The sequence below is a fragment of the Lissotriton helveticus genome, chromosome 11 (assembly GCF_964261635.1).
Source record: "Lissotriton helveticus chromosome 11, aLisHel1.1, whole genome shotgun sequence".
In the NCBI taxonomy this organism is placed as follows: domain Eukaryota; kingdom Metazoa; phylum Chordata; class Amphibia; order Caudata; family Salamandridae; genus Lissotriton; species Lissotriton helveticus.
Window position 1 is genome coordinate 188,599,296 of NC_136072.1, and position 20,164 is coordinate 188,619,459.

At 41.6% G+C, this 20,164-nt stretch overlaps 1 protein-coding gene across 2 annotated transcripts in view; it reads right to left on the bottom strand.

The window, feature by feature from the left end:
- Positions 1 to 17,586, bottom strand: part of LOC144791940 (arylacetamide deacetylase-like) — a 331,480-nt gene extending 313,894 nt beyond the window's left edge. Inside the window, exon 1 of one of the 2 annotated variants that reach the window (XM_078666761.1) lies at positions 17,314 to 17,564. In XM_078666761.1, coding sequence (XP_078522887.1) covers positions 17,314 to 17,451 — 138 coding nt within the window. In that variant the 5' untranslated portion in view covers positions 17,452 to 17,564. Of the gene's footprint in view, positions 1 to 17,313 lie in introns of both variants that reach the window. The other variant, XM_078666762.1, reaches the window with a different exon arrangement.
- Positions 17,587 to 20,164: the final 2,578 nt, after the last annotated feature.

Consider the following 20,164-nt stretch of genomic DNA (forward strand, 5'->3'; position numbering starts at 1 on the left):
TAGTGTAGTTCCTATATTCCCAATAGGCTCTGCGCATTGGAATAGTGTATACTGTAGTTGAGACGTAGGACTGACGTCAACTAGGTCTCTACCGAATATACTAAACTTAACTGCGTGTGTGCCAGCTAGCTCAGAGGTCACTAGAAACGTTCTCGAATAAAGAAGAAGGGATTCGTTTCTGACAACTGCTTAAAATATGACAACTTTGTTCCCGAAGAATAAGAAATATATCTCTAGAGTTGCGAAAACAGTAGATAGTTATTTCACTCAGTCAATCATGCATGCTTCGTTTCACCAGAGGTGCAGAGAAATAGAGAGACGGGCGTTTTCAATAAAAGGGTATTTATTGAACAGTCTTCTTTCTCAAGCATAAGAAATTAACTGCTGCAATCGTAATACTTGCTGTAAAGTACAGAGCATATAATACGAAGAGTATTATGAAATAGTACTGTAAAAGCATTATATGGTTTCTAAGCCATAAGATACCTAAAATGCATAAAATACATACAGTGATAAATAATGACTAAAAGTACTCAACTGGTGCTTCTAAAATACGCCTACCCCGGTGTACCTCACCTAGGTCTAGTACAAGGGAAGAAGTAAGTGAGGTGTAGCCTACTTTTAGTATTAGTTGCCAAGAATCTATTCCAAGAATTCTCTTAGGGTCTAATCAGCTACGTACCTTGGTTTAGAATGTAGGAGGTCTTGTATCTCTCTCTCAGGACTCGATTTCCCAGCAACCCGCAAGGGTAGCCTGGAAACACTGGAGCTGGATTTTTCGGCAGAAGAAAGTACAGCGTCTCTTAGTGCGTCATCTGGAGGGTCGGCTTCCTTCAGCACTGGCTGCAGCAGGGCGCTTCAGGCAAGTAGATAGAACTGCTCCAAACCACCGTGTGTTTGTTTGGACAAATGTGGGCATATTTATACCTTGAAGGTGCCGAGATTGACGTAAGATTGGACATAATAACGTCATCAGAGACTTAATTCTCTGAAAACTCCATGGTTTCGTGGATAACTTAATATTCATGCAGGGGGAAGTCCCTGAATGCTGAAGGCGGGTTTTTCCAAGAAATCATTGTAGATTTTCAGAACTGGTGGAAGTAGCCAAGCCGTATTAGGACTACTTGAGCTATGTCCTAATATGGTTATGATTTATATGCCTATAGAAGGATATGGTATTTTATATCTATACTAGCTTACCCGTCGCGCGTTGTTGCGATCTCAGAAGAAAGGTAATTTAGGGAAACTTGTTATGATAACATTCAATTTACTTTTTTTTTTTAAATATATTTTTTATTAGACTTTGGATGACACACATTATATATTCTGCAGTTTGTTTACTCCACAAACTAAAGTTCATCATAGTATTACAGTACAAGCATTTACAGAAAGAATAAAAAGAGAAAGCAAATTACAACCAGACCGTTGTACTTCGAATTTTCCAAGATCCGCTTATTTTAAACCAAACTCAAAATTTAAAAAATTTGAAGAAAAAAAAGATTTTTTTTTTACCCTATCCCATCCCTCCATCGAGCTAAAGGCTCCCAGATTCTTACTCCTCGAGCTCTCCCTACCCTTCCCTTCCTAGCATATATAGGTTTCTCCAAATTATATGCAGCTATTAAGTTTGCCAACCAGATTTGCATCAGCGGGGGCGTCTTGTCAAGCCAAGCCCTTGGTAGAGTTAATCTGTAGACTGCCATAAAAAGAAACATAAACTCGGTCTGTGCAATATTACTTCCGTCTGGTCCAATTCCCAACAGAATCAAGATGGGGATTAAAGTTATCTGTATCCCTAATGACCTATCCAGGAACCCCTCTATATCTTTAATTAAAGTATAAAGTTGTGGACAGGTGGCGAACATGTGAACAATGTCTGCTTCAGGGGAATTACATCTGGGACAAGTCGTCCCCTCAGAGCCCCCCCAATTAGCAATCCTAGCTGGCGTGTGGTAGAGTGAATATAAAGTCTTATAGTCATGGGATTGCAGGGGAGCTGAACACAAGATAGTGCGGCCGAGATCCAATGACTCCTGGAAGGCTTCAGGTTTGGTCCCTAATTTCTCTACCCACTTACTCCTATATTTATCCATGTCATCCGGTTTGCCCCTTGCTAAGAACGCATATGCTGAGCTTATCGTAGACTCTCCACCGGTAGTTATATTCTCCATGAAGTTGTTACAATGTACCCTGTTATTCAAGAAGCTCCTGACCTGTAGGTACTTTAAAAATATTTTCTGTCTATGCGACATCTTATTACAAGATCCCCAAACTGTACTATTCCCTCAGAATTCCTTAAATCTCCAATCTGTGTAATTCCTTTGACCTCCCAAGCAGCCATTACTAAATCAGAGAAGATTTCTGGAGGAAAGGATTTATTGTTGTATAATTTAATATACCTGTTGTATCTGCCCATGCCCGTCTTTTTCAAAAAGACTTTCCATATTTTAAGGGCTGCACTAATAGTCTTTGACTGTTTCCTTCTGAAATAGCCTAACTCAGTGTGATACAAAAAACAATTTTCTGCCTCCTGCCCTAACACTACTGCCTATATTTCCGTGGACATAGAGTTGTTATTTTCTGTAGGATGCCCCCCTCCAATCAATCCCTGCATGTATTGCAGTGCAGCCGATAGATAGTACAGCCTAAAATCTGGCGCGCCCCAACCCCCTCTTTCTCTTGGTAAAGACATAAATCTGTACGCCCTCCGAGTTCTTCCATGAGCCCATATAAACCTGTTTAAAATGCCTCCCAACGTATTAAACCATTTGGCTTAAAAAAAAAGTGGAATCGATCTAAATAAATAAAGAAATTTAGGTAAGATTACCATTTTCACAACATTTGTGCAACCTACCAAAGAAAGATGCAAATTATTCATCCTCTCTAAGTCTTTTTTAACTTTAGCCAGTAACGGAGCAATATTGATCTCGCCCACAGTATCCAGGTTCGCGGAAAATAAAATCCCCAAATATGTTGCTGAACTCACCACCCTGCTGTCAATACTCCTAGTGAAGTGATTCCTAACGATTTGAGTCTTGGACTTGTTTAGACTATAGCCCGAGACTTGGCCAAACAGATGAGCCTCTGTTTCCACCCCCCTGATAGCTGTGTCTGGGTCCGGGGTTAGTACAGCCACATCGTCAGCGTAAGCTAAAGCTTTAACTGAGTAGCCATTCAGATTCATTGGTGGAATTCCTTCATTTCGTTCGAGTCTTCGTAGTAGTGGCTCAAGGTATAATGCAAAAAGCAGTGGGGATGATGGGCACCCTTGCCTCGTCCCCCTTAAAATTTTAACTGCCTCTGAGTGCCCCCTATTCACTCTGATCTTTGCAGTTGGATCCTTATACAAGGCTTGTATGGCTGTTATAAAGCCTTCACCTATGCCACTCCACCTCAGAACTGCCCATAGGAATTCCCAGGCGACCCTATCAAAGGCCTTTTCGGCGTCTAAAAAGAGTGCCGCTATAGGATCGCCCAGGACCCCTGCAGCATCAAACATAGTAACTACCATTCTGACATGCTGGGTCGTACCCTTACCAGGTATGAAGCCATGTTGTGAAGGGCATACCAGCTGTTCAATACACCCTGCAAGTCTTTTTGCTAAAATTTTTTAATATAATTTGACGTCTGAATTCATCAGGGTGATAGGTCTGTATGAACAAGGAAGTGTTGGAGGCTTCCCTTATTTTGCGATGACAATAATATCCGCACCGCCCCAGGACTCTGGAGGTAAACCACCCCGTTGTGTGTGTTGCATAATATCAAACATGTCGGCCAACATTACATTTTGGAACACTTTATAAAATTCAACCGGACTTTGGTCTGGCCCAGCTGCTTCCCCTGAGGGGAGGCTACCCAAAGCCCCGATAAGCTCCTCCAATGACAATGGGGCATCTAAGATCTCCTTCTCCTCAAGAGACAAAGAAGGGGGAAGAATATCGCTAAGGTATCTATCTATCTATCTTGTCCTGGCTCCTTACATCCCCTAGGGAATATAAATCATCATAAAATTTCCTGAAAAATTCTCTTATCAGGTCTGGATCTGTAACACAAACCCCCTGTGGATCGAGGATCTCCTTTATGTCAGTTGCAGCTGAACCCTGCCTAGTTCGCACTGCCAGGATATGACCAACTCTCTCACTCAGTTCATACGCATCCTGCTTTTTAACTAGATAGCTCTCAGCTGCTTTCCTACTGAAACCTTCTATAGCATCCCCTTTGAGGGCTATGATTTTAAGCAAGAAGGACTCCAGTGAGATGTTCTGTCTTATAGAAGTTTCCTTCTTCTATGATTAGCCTTTGCCGAATTTCTTCAATTTGAATTCTTTCCCTTTTTTGTGTTGCCAACACGTAGCTCATCGTTTCCCCTCTTATGCCCGCCTTGAAGCAGTCCCAAACCACCCCAGGAAGTGCCGAGCCTCTATTTGTATCCCCAAAAAACTTAATCCAAGCTTCCATATGTTTCTGGTAAGCCCCATCTTTTAATAAGATACGTTCAAAAGTCCACTGCGTGTTCCTGCACTGAACCGTAGGGATATTAAATGTTAACATCAGGGGGCTGTGGTCTGAGATAATCCTAGGTTGTTTTTCAATTTGGACACCAGGAATTAAAGATTTAGAAATTAAAAAGTAATCTAATCTAACCAAAATTTCGTGGGGGGCGGAGAAAAAGGTACTACCATCCAAAAAAGATGTAGCTCCACCCACGGGTCAGCTAAAGAATTGTGCTGAGCCATATTGGTTAGTGCGCTATATGTTTTTTTCTTTCTCCCTACATATCTCCCCCCCGGTTCAGTAAAAGAACTTTCTGGGTCATGGATGTTGAAGTCCCCACAACATACAATGGGCTCTGGCCACTGAGCAAGTTCAGAATCAATAAACTGACACACATCAGGGTCATCATCAGTGGAGGCATATATAGTAACCAAAGTAAAACTCACCCCTTTAAAGCTTATTTTCACTATAACCCACCTACCCCATTGGCCCTCCTTTTTCCTACGAACCACGAGATCCCTATTACTCCCCAGGATTGCCACCCCTCTAGTCCTGGTTCCTTGTTTACTGGCTGCTAATACTGCAAACCCCATCTGATCCAAAAGGTATACCTGCGTTGCCTGAATGTGAGTCTCCTGGAGACATACCAGGTCGAGATGGAGAGCTCTCAGCAATCCTGCTACTTTCAATCTCTTATTAGGATCGTTAAGGCCACATACATTAATTGAAGCAATCTTACAAGACATTAGGAAACGTCAAACATGCCTCTGCTCATAAACGATCCTACAACAGAAAAAATGTATCGAATATGAAAACAACATTCTGCATTCTTTATACATTTCCTGTACTGCCAGTACTTTATCCAACACTCAGTGAAAATGTGTGTTATTACACCAAAAAAAAAAAATTTAACCATGTTTAAAACCCCCAACCCCCTCCCTTGCCTACCCCTCTCCTTTCCATCCCCCCCGCTACAGGCAAATCGGTCAAAAATGACCTATATGTGACCGTTTCTGGGATGCGTCAGTCGCACCTCTCCCCCATCACCACTCACCAACTGGTAACCCCCTTAGAAGCCCCTCCTCACCCGATGACCCCTTAAGACCCACATGGCTCAAGATATTACTGCTTCACTACCGAACCAGCAATTCAATTCGATCTATTCATAGTACATCCTATTTTTTCAGCTCTTCCATAAATTGCTGTGCTTTAATCTCTGATAAAAACATTCTAACTTTCCCTTTCGTGACAATTTTCAACTTAGCAGGAAACAATAGATAGGCCTCTGATCCCAGGGCCTGAAATTGAGAAATCAACTGCCTCCACCTCCTCTCAACCGTCACATGACAAAAATCTGGCCTGGCGAAGAATGTGATACCCTCAAAAGATCTCTTCCTATCAGGTCTCGCCTTGTCAATAATCTCTTGTCGTAACAAAAAATTCCCTACGTATACTTGAATAGCTCTAGGAAAGGATGCCTGGCCTCCTCCTTCTGCGCCGTGCACCTTCTTCTGAGTGAAAGGGAACCTATGTGCCCTCTGAATCACCCTGTCCCACTGCCACTGGGACTCCGGAAACGCACCCTGAAGTAGGTTTATTACAAAGCGCCTGGTGTCCTCCCCTTCCAGCCCCTCAGCCACACCCAAGATACTGACATTGTTACGTCTCTGTCGATTCTCAAAATCCTCCATCTTCCATTGGAGGTCTTTCGACAGCTTTTCCTGTGTCATTTTAAAAGATTGACAGTTTCCAAGATCGTCTTCAAGCTTGCCCGTTCGCTCTTCCACCTCTGCAACTCTACCAACAAGATCATCGTACAGCTTATTCGTCTTCTTCAAAGTCGATTCTATTTATTTAGAATCCTGCCTTGCTTTCCGGCACACTGATCTGGCCTCAGCCTGCATTTGCTTCAGCATGTTGAACAGGAGATCAAATGGGGCACTGTGCTTTGAAGAGCCAGCTGATTCCTCTTCCTGGTATGTCTGGGAGGTTGCTGAGTAATCCCAAAGGAGCCGCTTCTCTGTGCACCCCGGGGAGCCTGCCAACCGTTTAAGCTGTTTTGACTGCCTTTTATTTTTAGTGATGTCATTGCCCATATCTGTGCCTGAAGAGCTAAAACCCGACAATAGATCCTCATCAGCTTCACTCTCTTCTTCTGAGGTCTCTTCATTAGGGTGCACTGAGTCAGAGTCTTCATTTAAGGAGTAAAAGTGCTCCCCCTCCACTGAGCCCACATCACCTTTTCTCACCACTTCCTGATCTCCAGAGCCCCCAACAGTACTCATATCACTATTTACAAGGCTGACTGAGCTCCCCCATGTGGCATTGGCATTTTTAGAGGCACGCAGCTCCTCCTCTAGCGAGATAATGGCACTCATCATATCGGCGCTCTCAGTCTCACCTTTGGATGTGCTCCCCGCTGACGGCGGTGTCGTGTCTCCCGATAGCAAGTCAGAGGCTAATTCATTCTGCTTCAGAGGCCGTTCAGCCACCTGGGACCCAGACCCAGAAACGACGATTTCTCGGCTGACAGCGCTCTGACTGGGCTGTTGCCTAGCAACGATCGGGGAATCAAACAGAGCGTCTGCAGCGTCCTCGAGGACGCCTCCACCATTGCGCTGATCTCCAGGATTGCTACCGCCGTGCCTACTTGGGATACCAACACTTTGCCCAGCTGACCGTGCGGTGAAAACCTCCGACAGGGTAGGCTGCCTGAGGGGGTTCTCCTTAGATTTAGTCTTTTCCGACCTGTCAGGGGGTTTTCCCGGCATCTCCGAGTGCATCACAGCAGGGCTACTTAGATCGGTGCAGGAGATCGCACTGGATTTCCCCCGTGGGTCGGTCTTCTTCTTCGACAGTGAGGCTACCATTTTCCTAATTGCCCCAGGGTTCTTGGCAGGAAGCGTGGTCTCTTCGGCCGGGAGATTTCCCCGTGTCCGTTTTTTCCTTTACCTTCTCCTTCCCTTTGTCGATCTTAGCAGGGCAAGGGGGCATTTTGGCTGGCTGCTGATGCAAAGTTCTTTTAGAGCCAAGGGAGCTCATAAGGTCATAAATCTTTCTATTTAGCCACCGTAATTCCACTAAAAATCGAGACTTAAATACAGCACTGACAGGAGATATCACACGCGTTTGCCACCACACTTCAGAGGTCATTGGGGGTCATTTATCTGATCATAAGGCTGACATCATCTTAGTAATGACAGGAGAGAGGTCTTGATGCGACCTTTCAGCACAGCCCGGCCGCGGCCATCTTGCCTCCCCGTTGCTGCGATCTCCGAAGACAGGAAATTCAAGGAAACTCGTTATGATAACATTCAATTTACATTGTGTCATTTTAATTAAAACTTATTCATTTTAATATGGAAAACATTTCAAAGTGTTGTTTTAATTCTTTTTTTTTATTCGAGTGCTTGTGGATACACGATATTTTTTTGTTTTTCCGTCTGGTGCGTAGATGAATAAATCAGAACGTTTTCCGACGTGTGAGCTGGCCACATACAGTTGTCCATATGAGAAGCACGGATTCTCCAAATCTAGTTCACACACTTGCAGCGATTGTCCTTGTGCTTTGTTGAAGGTCAGTGCAAAAGCGATTCGCACCGGAAAGTGTAAACGTTCAGTATTGGAAAGATTGTGAGAGCCCTTGGTGGCCGGGGGCCGATATTTAACAATTTTTGTTTTGCCAGAAACCTTCTCGGGAGTGTATTCAACAACTTTTAACAATTTTTTTTATTGTTATTTTTTTAAATATTTTTTTCGTATATACTTTTTTTTTTTTGCCAGAAACCTTCACTGGAGTGTACTCAACAACTTCTCAAAGTATCATGCCGATTGGATGAATGGTGTAGTAACGCATAAAGGACAAACAGACAGACATACTTTTGTTTTTATATATATAGTTACTTGCTGCTACTGAGTAAATAGTAGCATACAATTGTGAACTACCCCAAGAATATGTCCTCCACACGCATTATAATTACATGAAAGTTAACATCGTACTCATGATTTTAATTTCACAGGTAGCACGTTTACATTTAATTGTATAAAGGAGTATGTTGTGTAATCATGCCTAATGATTATAGCGTATTTTGCACAGTAGTTTGCCCACTTGGGCGTAATTGCTTAACACTTCAATGCTGTATCACAGTTAGAGCCCTCTTATAAGCACTTTATGCCCACATGGGCAGGATGTTATGATAGTCCGTCTCACAATATGCATTATAATGTATATACATGCCTTAGCATTAAGATGTGGTTATGTAATATATATTTCTCCTGTTGCTATCAGATAAGCATACGGCAGAGAAAAAAGGATGAAAAATATACAGATATACGCTATAGTAGTTGAGGCAATGAATAGGAATATTTATTGTTTTACGGCAGTTCGATTTTGCAATTGTTTTAATATTATTCGTAATTGCCTCACCCATTCCACAGTGTGCATATATGACGGCCAAATTAATTTGAACTGATTGAGGGCGCATAACTATTTTGTGTTGACTATGGATTTTGACCGTTAGGATTAAACCTTAAACTGTATGTGATCAATTTCCAACAGTATTTTTTCCAGCTTCATTATGCTAATTAATTTTTTGCACTTTAAAAATGGTGATCAGCCCCCGTGACAGTGTCATGTGATCAAGGCTTCGTGAAGCCGAAACGCGTCATGGCGGACTGGTGTTGGGTTTCTAAATAAAAATATTTTGCACTATCTATGGGTCTGGCATCGTCTACTTTGCGAGCTGTTGCTTTGTTGGAAGACGTCTACATACCGAATATATAGATATATATATATATATATGCAGTAAATAGCTTTTTTTTAATAACAATGGGCTGCGGAATAACAAAAAATCATGTATCCACAAGCACAAGCACTCGAATAAATAAATAGAATTAAAACAGCATTCATCCGATCGCCAGGAAACTTTGGGAAGTTGTTGAGTACACTCCCGCGAAGGTTTCTGGCATAACTTTTTTTAAAATATCTAACCCCCGGGGCCCTCATAATCTTTCGAATACTGATGTACGCACCAGACGAAAAAACAAACAATCATGTATCCACAAGCACTCGAATAAATAAATAGAATTAAAACGACACTTTGAAATGTTTTCCATATTAAAATGAATGTTTCAATAAAAATGACACAATGTAAATTGAATATTATCATAACGAGTTTCCTTGAATTACCTTTCTTCGGAGATCGCAGCAACGCGCGACGGGTAAGCTAGTATATATATATAAATTACATACAAAATGTATATAAAAACATTAAAATATATTTAAAAAATGTTTTTTGAATATGTATATATATTCACTAAAAAACAGGTTTCAGGGACTTTATAGTTAGCAATTAGCATTTAAAAAACATTAGAAATTCACTCGAAAAAACAGGTTACAGGGACATTATAGGTAGCAATTAGCATTTAAAAAACCTTAGAAATTCACTGAAAAAGCTACAGGTTACCGGAACGTTATAGTTAGGCTGACATTTCACTCATACAAAACCAGAGAAATTCAGCCATTATAGTAGCTGAGGTAACTATAACTTGCGCCTCCGCAATGCACTGCTGAAGACTTCACATATTTCATCACTCATGACATGGGCAGTGACATCACTAATGACACCACTGATGACATCTCAAATTACATCACTGATGGCATCTTCCACATAAAATCTGATGCACCTACTCTCACCCCAAGTTAACCTTTTATACACCCACTCCTAATTTCAGACTAACATTCTTAAAACCAGGACAGATGTAATGGTTTTTAAGTCACTTTTCACTTCCCCATGGCCAACACTTAGCTTTAGAAGTGCATCCCTGTCTCCATGTGTATGCCCGCCCTCTATCAAACCAAGTTTTTAGAGGGCGAGGACAGACGTTGATGAAGTATGATATCGGGCGGTGTGTGAGGCCAGTACGTCACTTTTTATGAGATGCCTCTACTGGCACTGCATCTCCTTCTAACTCTGTAGGTAACTGTAGGAACACACTCTAGGGGCAGCCTAATTTTGTGGTTTCATAGTTGATTGGAGGCTGGCTTGCTCCTAGGCCCCATGCCTCTAGTTCCCACCCTTAGCAAGCGCTGAGGTTGGTGTGTGTGGTCTACTACTACTATGACAACAACTACTATTACTGCTAGTACTAGTACTTTTTCTACTACTATTGCTACTATTATTACTGCTATTACTACTAGTACTGCTGGCATTTCTACTACTACTACTCAGGGAAAAGTCAGTGGTTTGAGCCTGTGTCCAACTAGGCAATTCCCAACATTTGGCAATGAAATGCAAAATTCATTACCCTGCATTCTCTCCCCAGATTTCTCACTTTGGGGTTAGATTATGAAAGTTAGGAATAGCGATTTCCTAATTGCGATGTTTTGCGAATCACAATTAGGAAATCTCTATTCCTAATGTGTAAAACTATTTTGAGTTTCATTAGCCAGTCGTAATGAGTCACAAATAGACATACCGCATGTATGTTAATAAGGTATATCGCAATTTGTAACCCACTCAGATTCGATGCCATCACAGGGATGGTGGCCTGGTGGGGTCAGCATACCACATGTCTGTGATTGCTTTTAAAGAAAGCAATCTTTTTTATTAAACGCAGCTTGTTTCCCTTAAAAGAAAACGGGATGCATTTCAGAAGAAAAATATGAAATGTTTAAGTTTCATTTTTTTTAAAATTCTTTTTATTATAGCTATTGTAATCAAGTCACATATCATTCCAATTGTACACATATACATTACAATCCGTCAGTGGACATTTTAAGTTTCATTTTTTGAAGAGTAAGCAGTGGTTCCTTGGGCCACTGCCTGCTCATAACAAATATGTATTCAACAAGTCTCAAAGGGAAAGGGGCCCCTTTGAGACCCCTTCCCATTTGTGAATGGGTTAACACCAACTGAGTTGATGGTTAAGTGCGAATGTGTTGCGACTGCATTTATGTCACAAAACATTCGTACATACCAATACGAATTAGGATTTAAAAGGGATGCACCAAACACACTCCTTACAAATACCTAATAGCAAACATAAATTGCAATTCGGTAACAGGTTACTGAATTGCAATATGGGCTTTGTATATCAGAAAAGGCATTTTCGTGTTCACAACAGCCCGATTCTGCAAAGCGGACTGTTTGCAAAGGCAAAAATGTTTAACACATCTAAACCCAAATCTTTTCCACTGGCAAGGCACTTTATGGGACTCTGACTCTGTTCTACCTTTTCTAATCTACCTTGGGCTTTTAATGAGTAAAAATGACGTACTCTGAGTCCAGTATAGGATAACCTAATTTTCACTGGCATTCCCATCATCAGAGAAAAGGGGTCTGCTGAATCGGGTTTAACGCACTTATGGCCAGATGTAGGTAGGCTTTTACCGGTCGGTAACGGCCGAATTCGGCCGTTACCGACCGGTAAAAGGAATTTGAGATGTGGGGGACAAATTATTACAGAATCGGTAAATTTACCAATCGGTAAATTTACCGATTCTGTAAATTACCGAATCGGTATTTTTACCGATTCGGTAATTTTGAGATGTAGGTGAGACTCTTCTGAGTCCCACAGGCCTTTAGGAGTCGGTATTTTACCACCCAATCCAATTGGGTGGTGAAATACCGAATCCAGGTGTGCATGCACATCTGTGCATGCACACCTGTGCCATGTGACACACAGACATGCCCTTAGGGCATGTCTGTGTGCCACATGGCACACATGCCTGTAATTGGGGTGCCAGAGGGTGTCAAAGTGACACCCCCTGCACCCTTGCAAAATTCGGTATTTACCGATTTGCTAAATACCGAATCGGTAATGCCCATTGATTCCTATGGGCTTCAATGCCCATAGGAATCAATGGGCATTACCGATTCGGTATTTACCGAATCGGTAAATACCGATTCCTTCCGATTCGGTAATTGTCAAAACACAATTACCTACATCTGCTCTCCTCTTTTTTACCACTTCTTAAATACCGATTCGGTATGAATCGGTATTTATGAAGTGGTAAAAAAGATTTACCTACATCGGGCCCTCAGGGCCATATTCTCAAGAAAGGGCAATACATTATCGCCACTTTTATCAGCAGTAAACTGCCGCTAAAGCGGCGATAATGGGTTTTATAATATGCCCTTGTGAATTCCCATAGAAACCCAGGTTCTGGTGTTAACCTGGGCTTCTAAGGGAATTCACAAGGGCATATTATCAAGCCCATTATCGCTGCTTTAGCTGCAGTTTCCTGCCGATAAAAGCGGCGATAATGTATCGCTTTTTCTTGATAATATGGCCCATAAAGTCTTACATGACCCAAAGTATATATTTGATATTGGCTCCTGCCCTCCACATACAAGGAAATGGGAAGACTGATGGTTGTTGCCAGTTGATTCTAGTTGAAGGGCCCAGGTCTTTGTATCTGCGCCCCTTGTGGGAAGGCAGTCTACCAACTCTTTCCTATAGAAATTAGATCCCTAATTCCCTCATAGGAATGTGCACTGTGTACTGTGTATCTGTGTCATGCTTCTTGTATGTATTTATTTATTTATGTATTATGTATTTATGAAAAGTATTGAATGTAATTAACATACATTTAAAAAGGAGGTGTTTGTACATAGACAGTAAATGAAAAGAAATGAGACTTGCTGAAGCACAAGACGTAGGAACCCTCAGGGTCAACCCGAATACACTAAAGTCTATGTGTCAAAAAAGGAGAGTGCGCCTATAAATAAAGCATTGCAATACTCACAGGATTAACTCGAAAGGTATGGAAGAATTTTAGGAAGTAGTTTGAGCACAAGAAAACAGGTGAGGACAGTTTGCCTATCTGAGGGGGCAGAAATAGCTCTTGCTCAAACAGAAACCCCGAATTTCATGCAGAGAGAACAGACATTGGTTGAGGACCAGATTGGGAAGACAAACAGCAAGTATGAAGCACCTGAGGGGTAATCTAATCAAAGATGATTGTGAAACGGAGTCGCATGTATTCTTTTTCTGCCCTGCCTACCAAAAACCGAGGAAATACCGGCTTATCCCACTGTGCAAAAACCCTGGCTTCAGGCAATGTGTGAATGCGCTTAGAGTATTGAAAACTGACACCGCCGGTCCAATTGTTTTGTCTCGCATTTTTTTGTTGCTATGTGGCGCATTCGTAGAGTTTTAACTAATCAGGGTAAAGTCTGGCCCATGAGACAAAAGATCAATTTTTCTCTGTCTTGTTTATTTTATTTATTCGAACAATTTTGCACAGTTTTTAATTGCATTTTATCTATTGATCTAAATTTTATGAGTAATGTGCTTTTTAATTGTTATGTACAAATCTTGTTAAATGCAAATCTGCGCTTTTATGGTATCTTCACCGAAATAAAGATTTTATGATGATGATGATTAGAATATCTGTTGTTTCTGTATTGGGCTGTGAAACTTCTCATACAGTCATCCACTAGTAGCATGCAGATCTGAAAACCAGTGCCTGTATACTATGATATGTAGACCTTATTGATTTTTAATGGTATTCAATGTATCTGTGTAATGTAAACATGTGTATGTTGCAAGTATGCTAAATTACACTTGATATACCGGAACGTGAATCATCTCCCAGCCATTCATTGCAACAGTCTATTTCTTCCCATTTAGCTTTGTGCTATGTTAATACCAATACATACATACATGCAAACGTATGTGCAAAATCGTGGTCTACCTTTGCGTGTTCTTTCTAGCCTTAGTGGATATGACAGCTGGTAGCTTGCTTTCTCACAAGCAGTGCTTAATTTGTGCCGGTAGTTTCCAGTGCTCAGCACCGGCACTTAATTGTCAGCACCGGCTCTGGTGACAGTCCTCACATGGTGGAGCCATCTTTTAAATTTTGAGATGAGCACTGCAAACGGGTTTATTAAGTCAATATACATTGAAAATTAATAATACCAGCCTCTTACGCCATTATTATAGCTGTGTGTGGCCTGAAATAGTCTGAATTGTCACACTTGTGGTAGAACGATGGTTAGGTGTATGTATGTATTGTCATTGGCAGTGTTGGCAGGGTATGGGTGGTGCAGGCTGCAGAGGCCTTCCGAGAAGGGCCCTGGCACTTACTTTTTTTTTTACAAATTAAGCACTGCTATCAGGCCATTCTTAGATTTCCCCTTCATTGCAAACAGCATAAGAATGCAGCCCACAAAATGCACTGCGTCAAAATTGAAGGAGTGTTTGTTGGCCCACTCTGCCGTGCCCCAAAGTGGGAAACACTTGCTTTTTCTAATGAGTAAGCTCCATTTGTGATTCAGGAAAGATCCCTATCTCTCAAGCCAATGGTGTGCATGTCAGGAGCAGAGCATCACATGCTACTCTTTCCCATCATTGCAGAACCAGGAACTTGGATCTGTATAAGTCGTGGTATTGAGGCCTCCCCTAGACTAAGAGCATGTTTTATTGCACAGTATGGGGAACCGACTCCAAACCAGAAAAATAGACAGCAAGACTTAGCTGACTGAAGATTGCTGGCACTTCACGGAGGAAGTGTGTCCCCAAAGAGAAATGAGGACCTTGTACACAGCACATCCGAAAGGAACTAAAGGGCATATTTGTACTTTGATGTAGGACTCTGAATTCCAGGACTGTGAACTTGATGAGTCTGCATTGTCCCTGACCAGTACATAACATATCTAACTTGGGGGGAGCGCCCTTTTCTGAAGAGGAGGAATATGACAACTTTTACTATTGACCCTACGTTTTAGGACTGGGTAATCATTTTGGTGCAGTCAGCCACCCCTAATTCCAGACCTGCTTGCATCATCCCACTAGCCCTCAGAATTCAAGACATATCAAGATATGAAGTTGACATTGGATTTTAATCTCCAAATACATTCCCTAGTTTTAACGGTGATCTTTTGTGTTCAATTGGGTAACCTAGATTTCCGTGAGCAATCTACAGTGTGCCCAGCATCCTACCAGTGGAAAATTCCAACCACCACTACTAATTTCTGAGACATGATGATATTGGTAGTAACCCATGTCCCCACCAATAATTCCCCTACATTTAAAAATAAAAATGACTGTAGCACTAGTTTGGCAGTAACTTGTATATCTTACTGCTTCAGTCTTACATTTTTGCGAAAGTCTGTATTTTAACAACCTTATTTTATAACATGCAAATAAAAAATTACAAGGCCTCATGTACTAATATTATTTTAAAAAAACATTGGAAATTACAAATAATACCAATTTGCAATTTGCATTTACTTATTTGGATTGTACTGAAATGTTTCAGTAGAAGCGGTTGCAATTTTTGGTCCTAATCTTACCAAATGCATTGGTATTTGACCTACCACATTATTAAGCATGAGGAAGGTGGGAATTGCAACCCACTATGATTGGCCAGTCACAAGCTTAAAGGCCTGCTGGGTTCAGCAGACCTTTTCTAGTATCACAATTTTGGTGGAAATTGTGAGAAATGCTTTTTATTAAGCATTACTCACAATACGAAGGAAACAATACGAGGATGCCTTGAGCTTCCTTAGCGTGAACATAAGACTATGTGTGTCTTTCATGTTTACCTGTCTGTATATGTGAACACAGTAAACATTTGATTTTCCACGTTTTGTTAGTGAAATGGATTGTACTATATGTAATCTGTATGTTATGGACAACCAGAATAATACATGTTATTGATGAATTACTCTTCAGTGTCGTGGTTTATGGACATTAAGAATGTCGATGTGAAGAGGCAAGTAAAGAATCAATAATAGTCGCTCTTGCACACCCTGATAGGGATCATTATTGGACCTTTTATTTCCATACTTAATGAAAAGCATTTCTCACAATTTCAGCCAAACCACTTATAGTTAACAATCATATACCCAGGTTCTGAGGGACAGAGGGCAACCCCATTATACTTAAGGGTTCAGCAGACCAACATGCCTTTGATTCCTTTTCAATAAAGCAATCTTTTTAATTTCAAATACAGCAGATTCACAGGATGCGTTAAAAAAAATTTGAAAATGTTAAAAAAATGTATGAGCAGCACGGACTGCTCCCCAAAAATGTTTTGTACACAATCACAAAGGGGATCGGGTCCCTTGGAGACCCCTTCTCATTGGCGAATAGTTATCACCTTCTTTGACTGGGTGGTAAAATATTAATGTTTTGTGACCCGATTATAGTCTCAAAACATCAATACATAACTTAAGAAGTGGGTATTTGGAAAGGACCCCTTTACACACCCTTTCCAAATACCTATTGAGTATTTATTCGCCAACCCAAATTGCGAATCTTTAACGTGTTAATACCAGGCTCCGATTTGAACCTTGCGACTGCCATAGTACATGAGGCCGATATTGTTTAAGAAAATCGTTCTGAAGGATTTTCAGTTTATTAAGTGTGAGTGCTTGTGTAAATACCGAATCTCTGTTTTCACTTCCCCTAGCGCTTCCTGGAATTAACTAACCTCTGCTGCTCGGATTTTGCATAGATAATGCCATATGAGAGTTCAGTATTTACATTGTTCTATTTAAATTAGATCTCACACATGTACAGGAAATAGGATGACAACATTCTGAAATAAAGATGAATATATTCTGACCATGAAGACAATATTTAGTTCATAAACCGTTCAAAACATTAAAAAGGGCTACATTAATAAGTAGCCCTATATAAACTACATATGATTTACGAAACTTAATAATGCATTTTGACATATCATTTTTACAGTAGGTTTCTTGGGTTTAGTTACATATTTATATTTTCAGATATATGTAGCTGCAAACAATACTTTCTAGAATCTGTCGTCGTATTAGAGGTCTGAAGATGCAATTTGGAACTTACCACGAGTGCAACTGGTCCAAATATCCAACTTAATAAAGTCATTTTCCATCTCTCTTCGGTGTTTTCTGGAAGAGGTTTATAAAAACAATACGCCACAAAAATAGCAGCGATTGTGCAGAACAGTAATTTCGAGGCCATGGTAAATTACCGACTCATTCGGTGCTGCTCGAGGTAAACCTCCTTCTAGTCAGTACAGTCACATGAGTTATCACTATAATGGCAGCTTTCACCTGACACCTGGTGGAACTTGCACTCAGGTTCCCTCTGTCCAATAAAAAGTGAACAGGGCCTTGCCAAACCACAAGCAGTCCGTGCTGTTAATTAGTAACAGGGTTTGCACAGGGCACTTTCATGAACAGGCTTACTAACCATTGTGTCCGGCCTTTATCTGTTTGACCTGGCGTAGTGCATGGCTATGCAAGACATTCGAGTGAAAGACAGAGATCTCTTTTATGATTTAGCATTTAAGAAAATAAGAAATCGCAATGCTGAGCAAAATAGATAGCCAGCATTTATTCCGTAGGAAAAGATTACTCTATGTACAAACAATGTTCTTATTTAACTTGCTTCTAAATGTGATGGGGCAAGTAACGGCAGTTAGCGCCCTCTAGGGGTTATGTCATCCGTGGAAACACGACACACCTGTTTAGTTTCAGCAGCCGGAATTTCTGGGTGGGACTCTGCCGGAATTTCTGGGTGGGACTCTGTGAAGAATGAAAGAATTACCAGGGGAGTCGAATTACTATAATTCAATTACTGATCCCTCGACTTATTCCTCATTTTTAAGGGGACATTCAGGACACACTGGCAAAATGCTCCCTAGAACTCAACTTCACTCTGTGGTTAAATATTGTTTAAATACTCGGCGCCACACCCTCCGCATGGGACGACTCCTGGTGGCCGACCACTCTGGGACCCGCCCCGCCCTGACACCCAGCAACCACGCACGCAACCTGGGCTTCATCCTGGACTCAACACTCTCCATGACGCAGCAAGTCAACACTGTCTCCTCCTCCTGCTTCAACACCCTCTGCAAGATCTACAGATGGATCCCCACCGAAACCAAAAGGACGGTCACTCAAGCCCTCGTCAGCAGCAGACTGGACTACGGCAACGCCCTCTACGCGGGAACCACGGCTATACTCCAGAAGAGACTCCAACGCATACAAAACACCTCTGCGCGCCTCATCCTCGGAATCCCTCGCTACAGCCACATCACCACCCACCTGAGAGACCTGCACTGGCTCCCGGTCAACAAGAGAATCACCTTCAAGCTCCTCACCCACGCCCACAAAGCATTCCACAATGCTGGACCAGCATATCTCACCGAACGACTCACCTTCTACACACCGAAACGCCAGCTCCGCTCCGATGACCTCGCCCTCGCCACCATCCCACGCATTCGCCGAACGACATCCGGCGGCAGATCTTTCTCCCACCCCACCGCCAAGTCATTGAACACCCTCCCGATCCATCTGCGACAGACCCAGGACCTGCTGACCTTCATAAGACTCCTAAAGACCTGGCTGTTCGATCAGTAGTGTCTGCTTTCCCCCATACCCCCTCTAGCGCCTTGAGACCCTCACGGGTGAGTAGTAAATGTTCTGATTGATTGATTGATTGATTTAAATATTGGGGAAGCATGCAACTGGGCCCCTTTGTGCATGGACTGGACCTGCCCGTGTATGACAAATAAGAGGTTTGGTTTTTTAGACCCAGCTTTTTAGCAGGGTTCAATAGCTACAAAAATACAAACAAATACATTTAAGGCAGTGCTTAATTTGTGAAATAAATAAGGACAAGGGTCTTGATGAATATCGGGGTTACTGAATACTGGGGCTGTCTGGTCTTGATTCCAAACTATCCCTCTTTATTACACCACTCTACCTTCCCTGTCCCTTTATTTCACTCTTGTGGGTTCTTTTTCATCCTTGCATTCTGAATTTGTCAATGTGTTCACATTTTCTGCTCCTCTTCCTCTCTCTCTTTTCTGCATTTCTGCCTTTTGTTCAGGATTAAAGTCACGATCCCACAAATGAGTTCCGATGGGCCCCACCTGCAACCACCAACACAAATTAAGCACTGATTGTGGTTTATACTTGGAATCCTTTGACAGAGACAAGATCAAATGTCTCTTTTCCTTTTGTGCCCAGGACAACTCTCAGTTGCACTACAGATGCACATTTGTGTGAATCACAAATAATCAAATCTTCTTTAAAGCATAGAAGCCTTTACAAGATATACAGCATGGACAGGGTTCCGGTTGCAACATGATTCCCTGCTACAGGATATCCCACCTACAGAACATCCTGTAGCACAAACAACCTACAGAACATCCTCTAGCACAAAAAACCTACAGAACATCCTGTAACTCGACATAGTGACTGAGAGAGGGTCAAGTAGATTTAATATCACAATGGGCAAAATCACAACTTTGCTTACATTCACCAGGGATAATGTATACACATTAACATAGATAAGCAAAAATAAACGTTGCCCGACCAATACTCAGTTGTGGCTTCATTCAATAACAAGGGAAATAATCATTATTTTCATGTATGTTGACAATTTCCTATCCACAAATAGCTTTCAATCAGTTAACGGACATAATTAACTTATTTTCAATCTTTTAGGGAATAAACCGAATAAAGGGGTACATTTGAAGACTCTCACTTAACACAAAACACTATTGCGAAAATACAATCAAGCCATTCTCTCCAAATGAGTGAGCTATAACTTCAAATGCCTGGGAGTCAGAAAATCAAGAGCCATTTGAAACTCTTTCTGTGGGATTGGATACAGAGATAAGACAGGGTGGCCATCACTGTATACAACTATGTGCTTAGTGTCG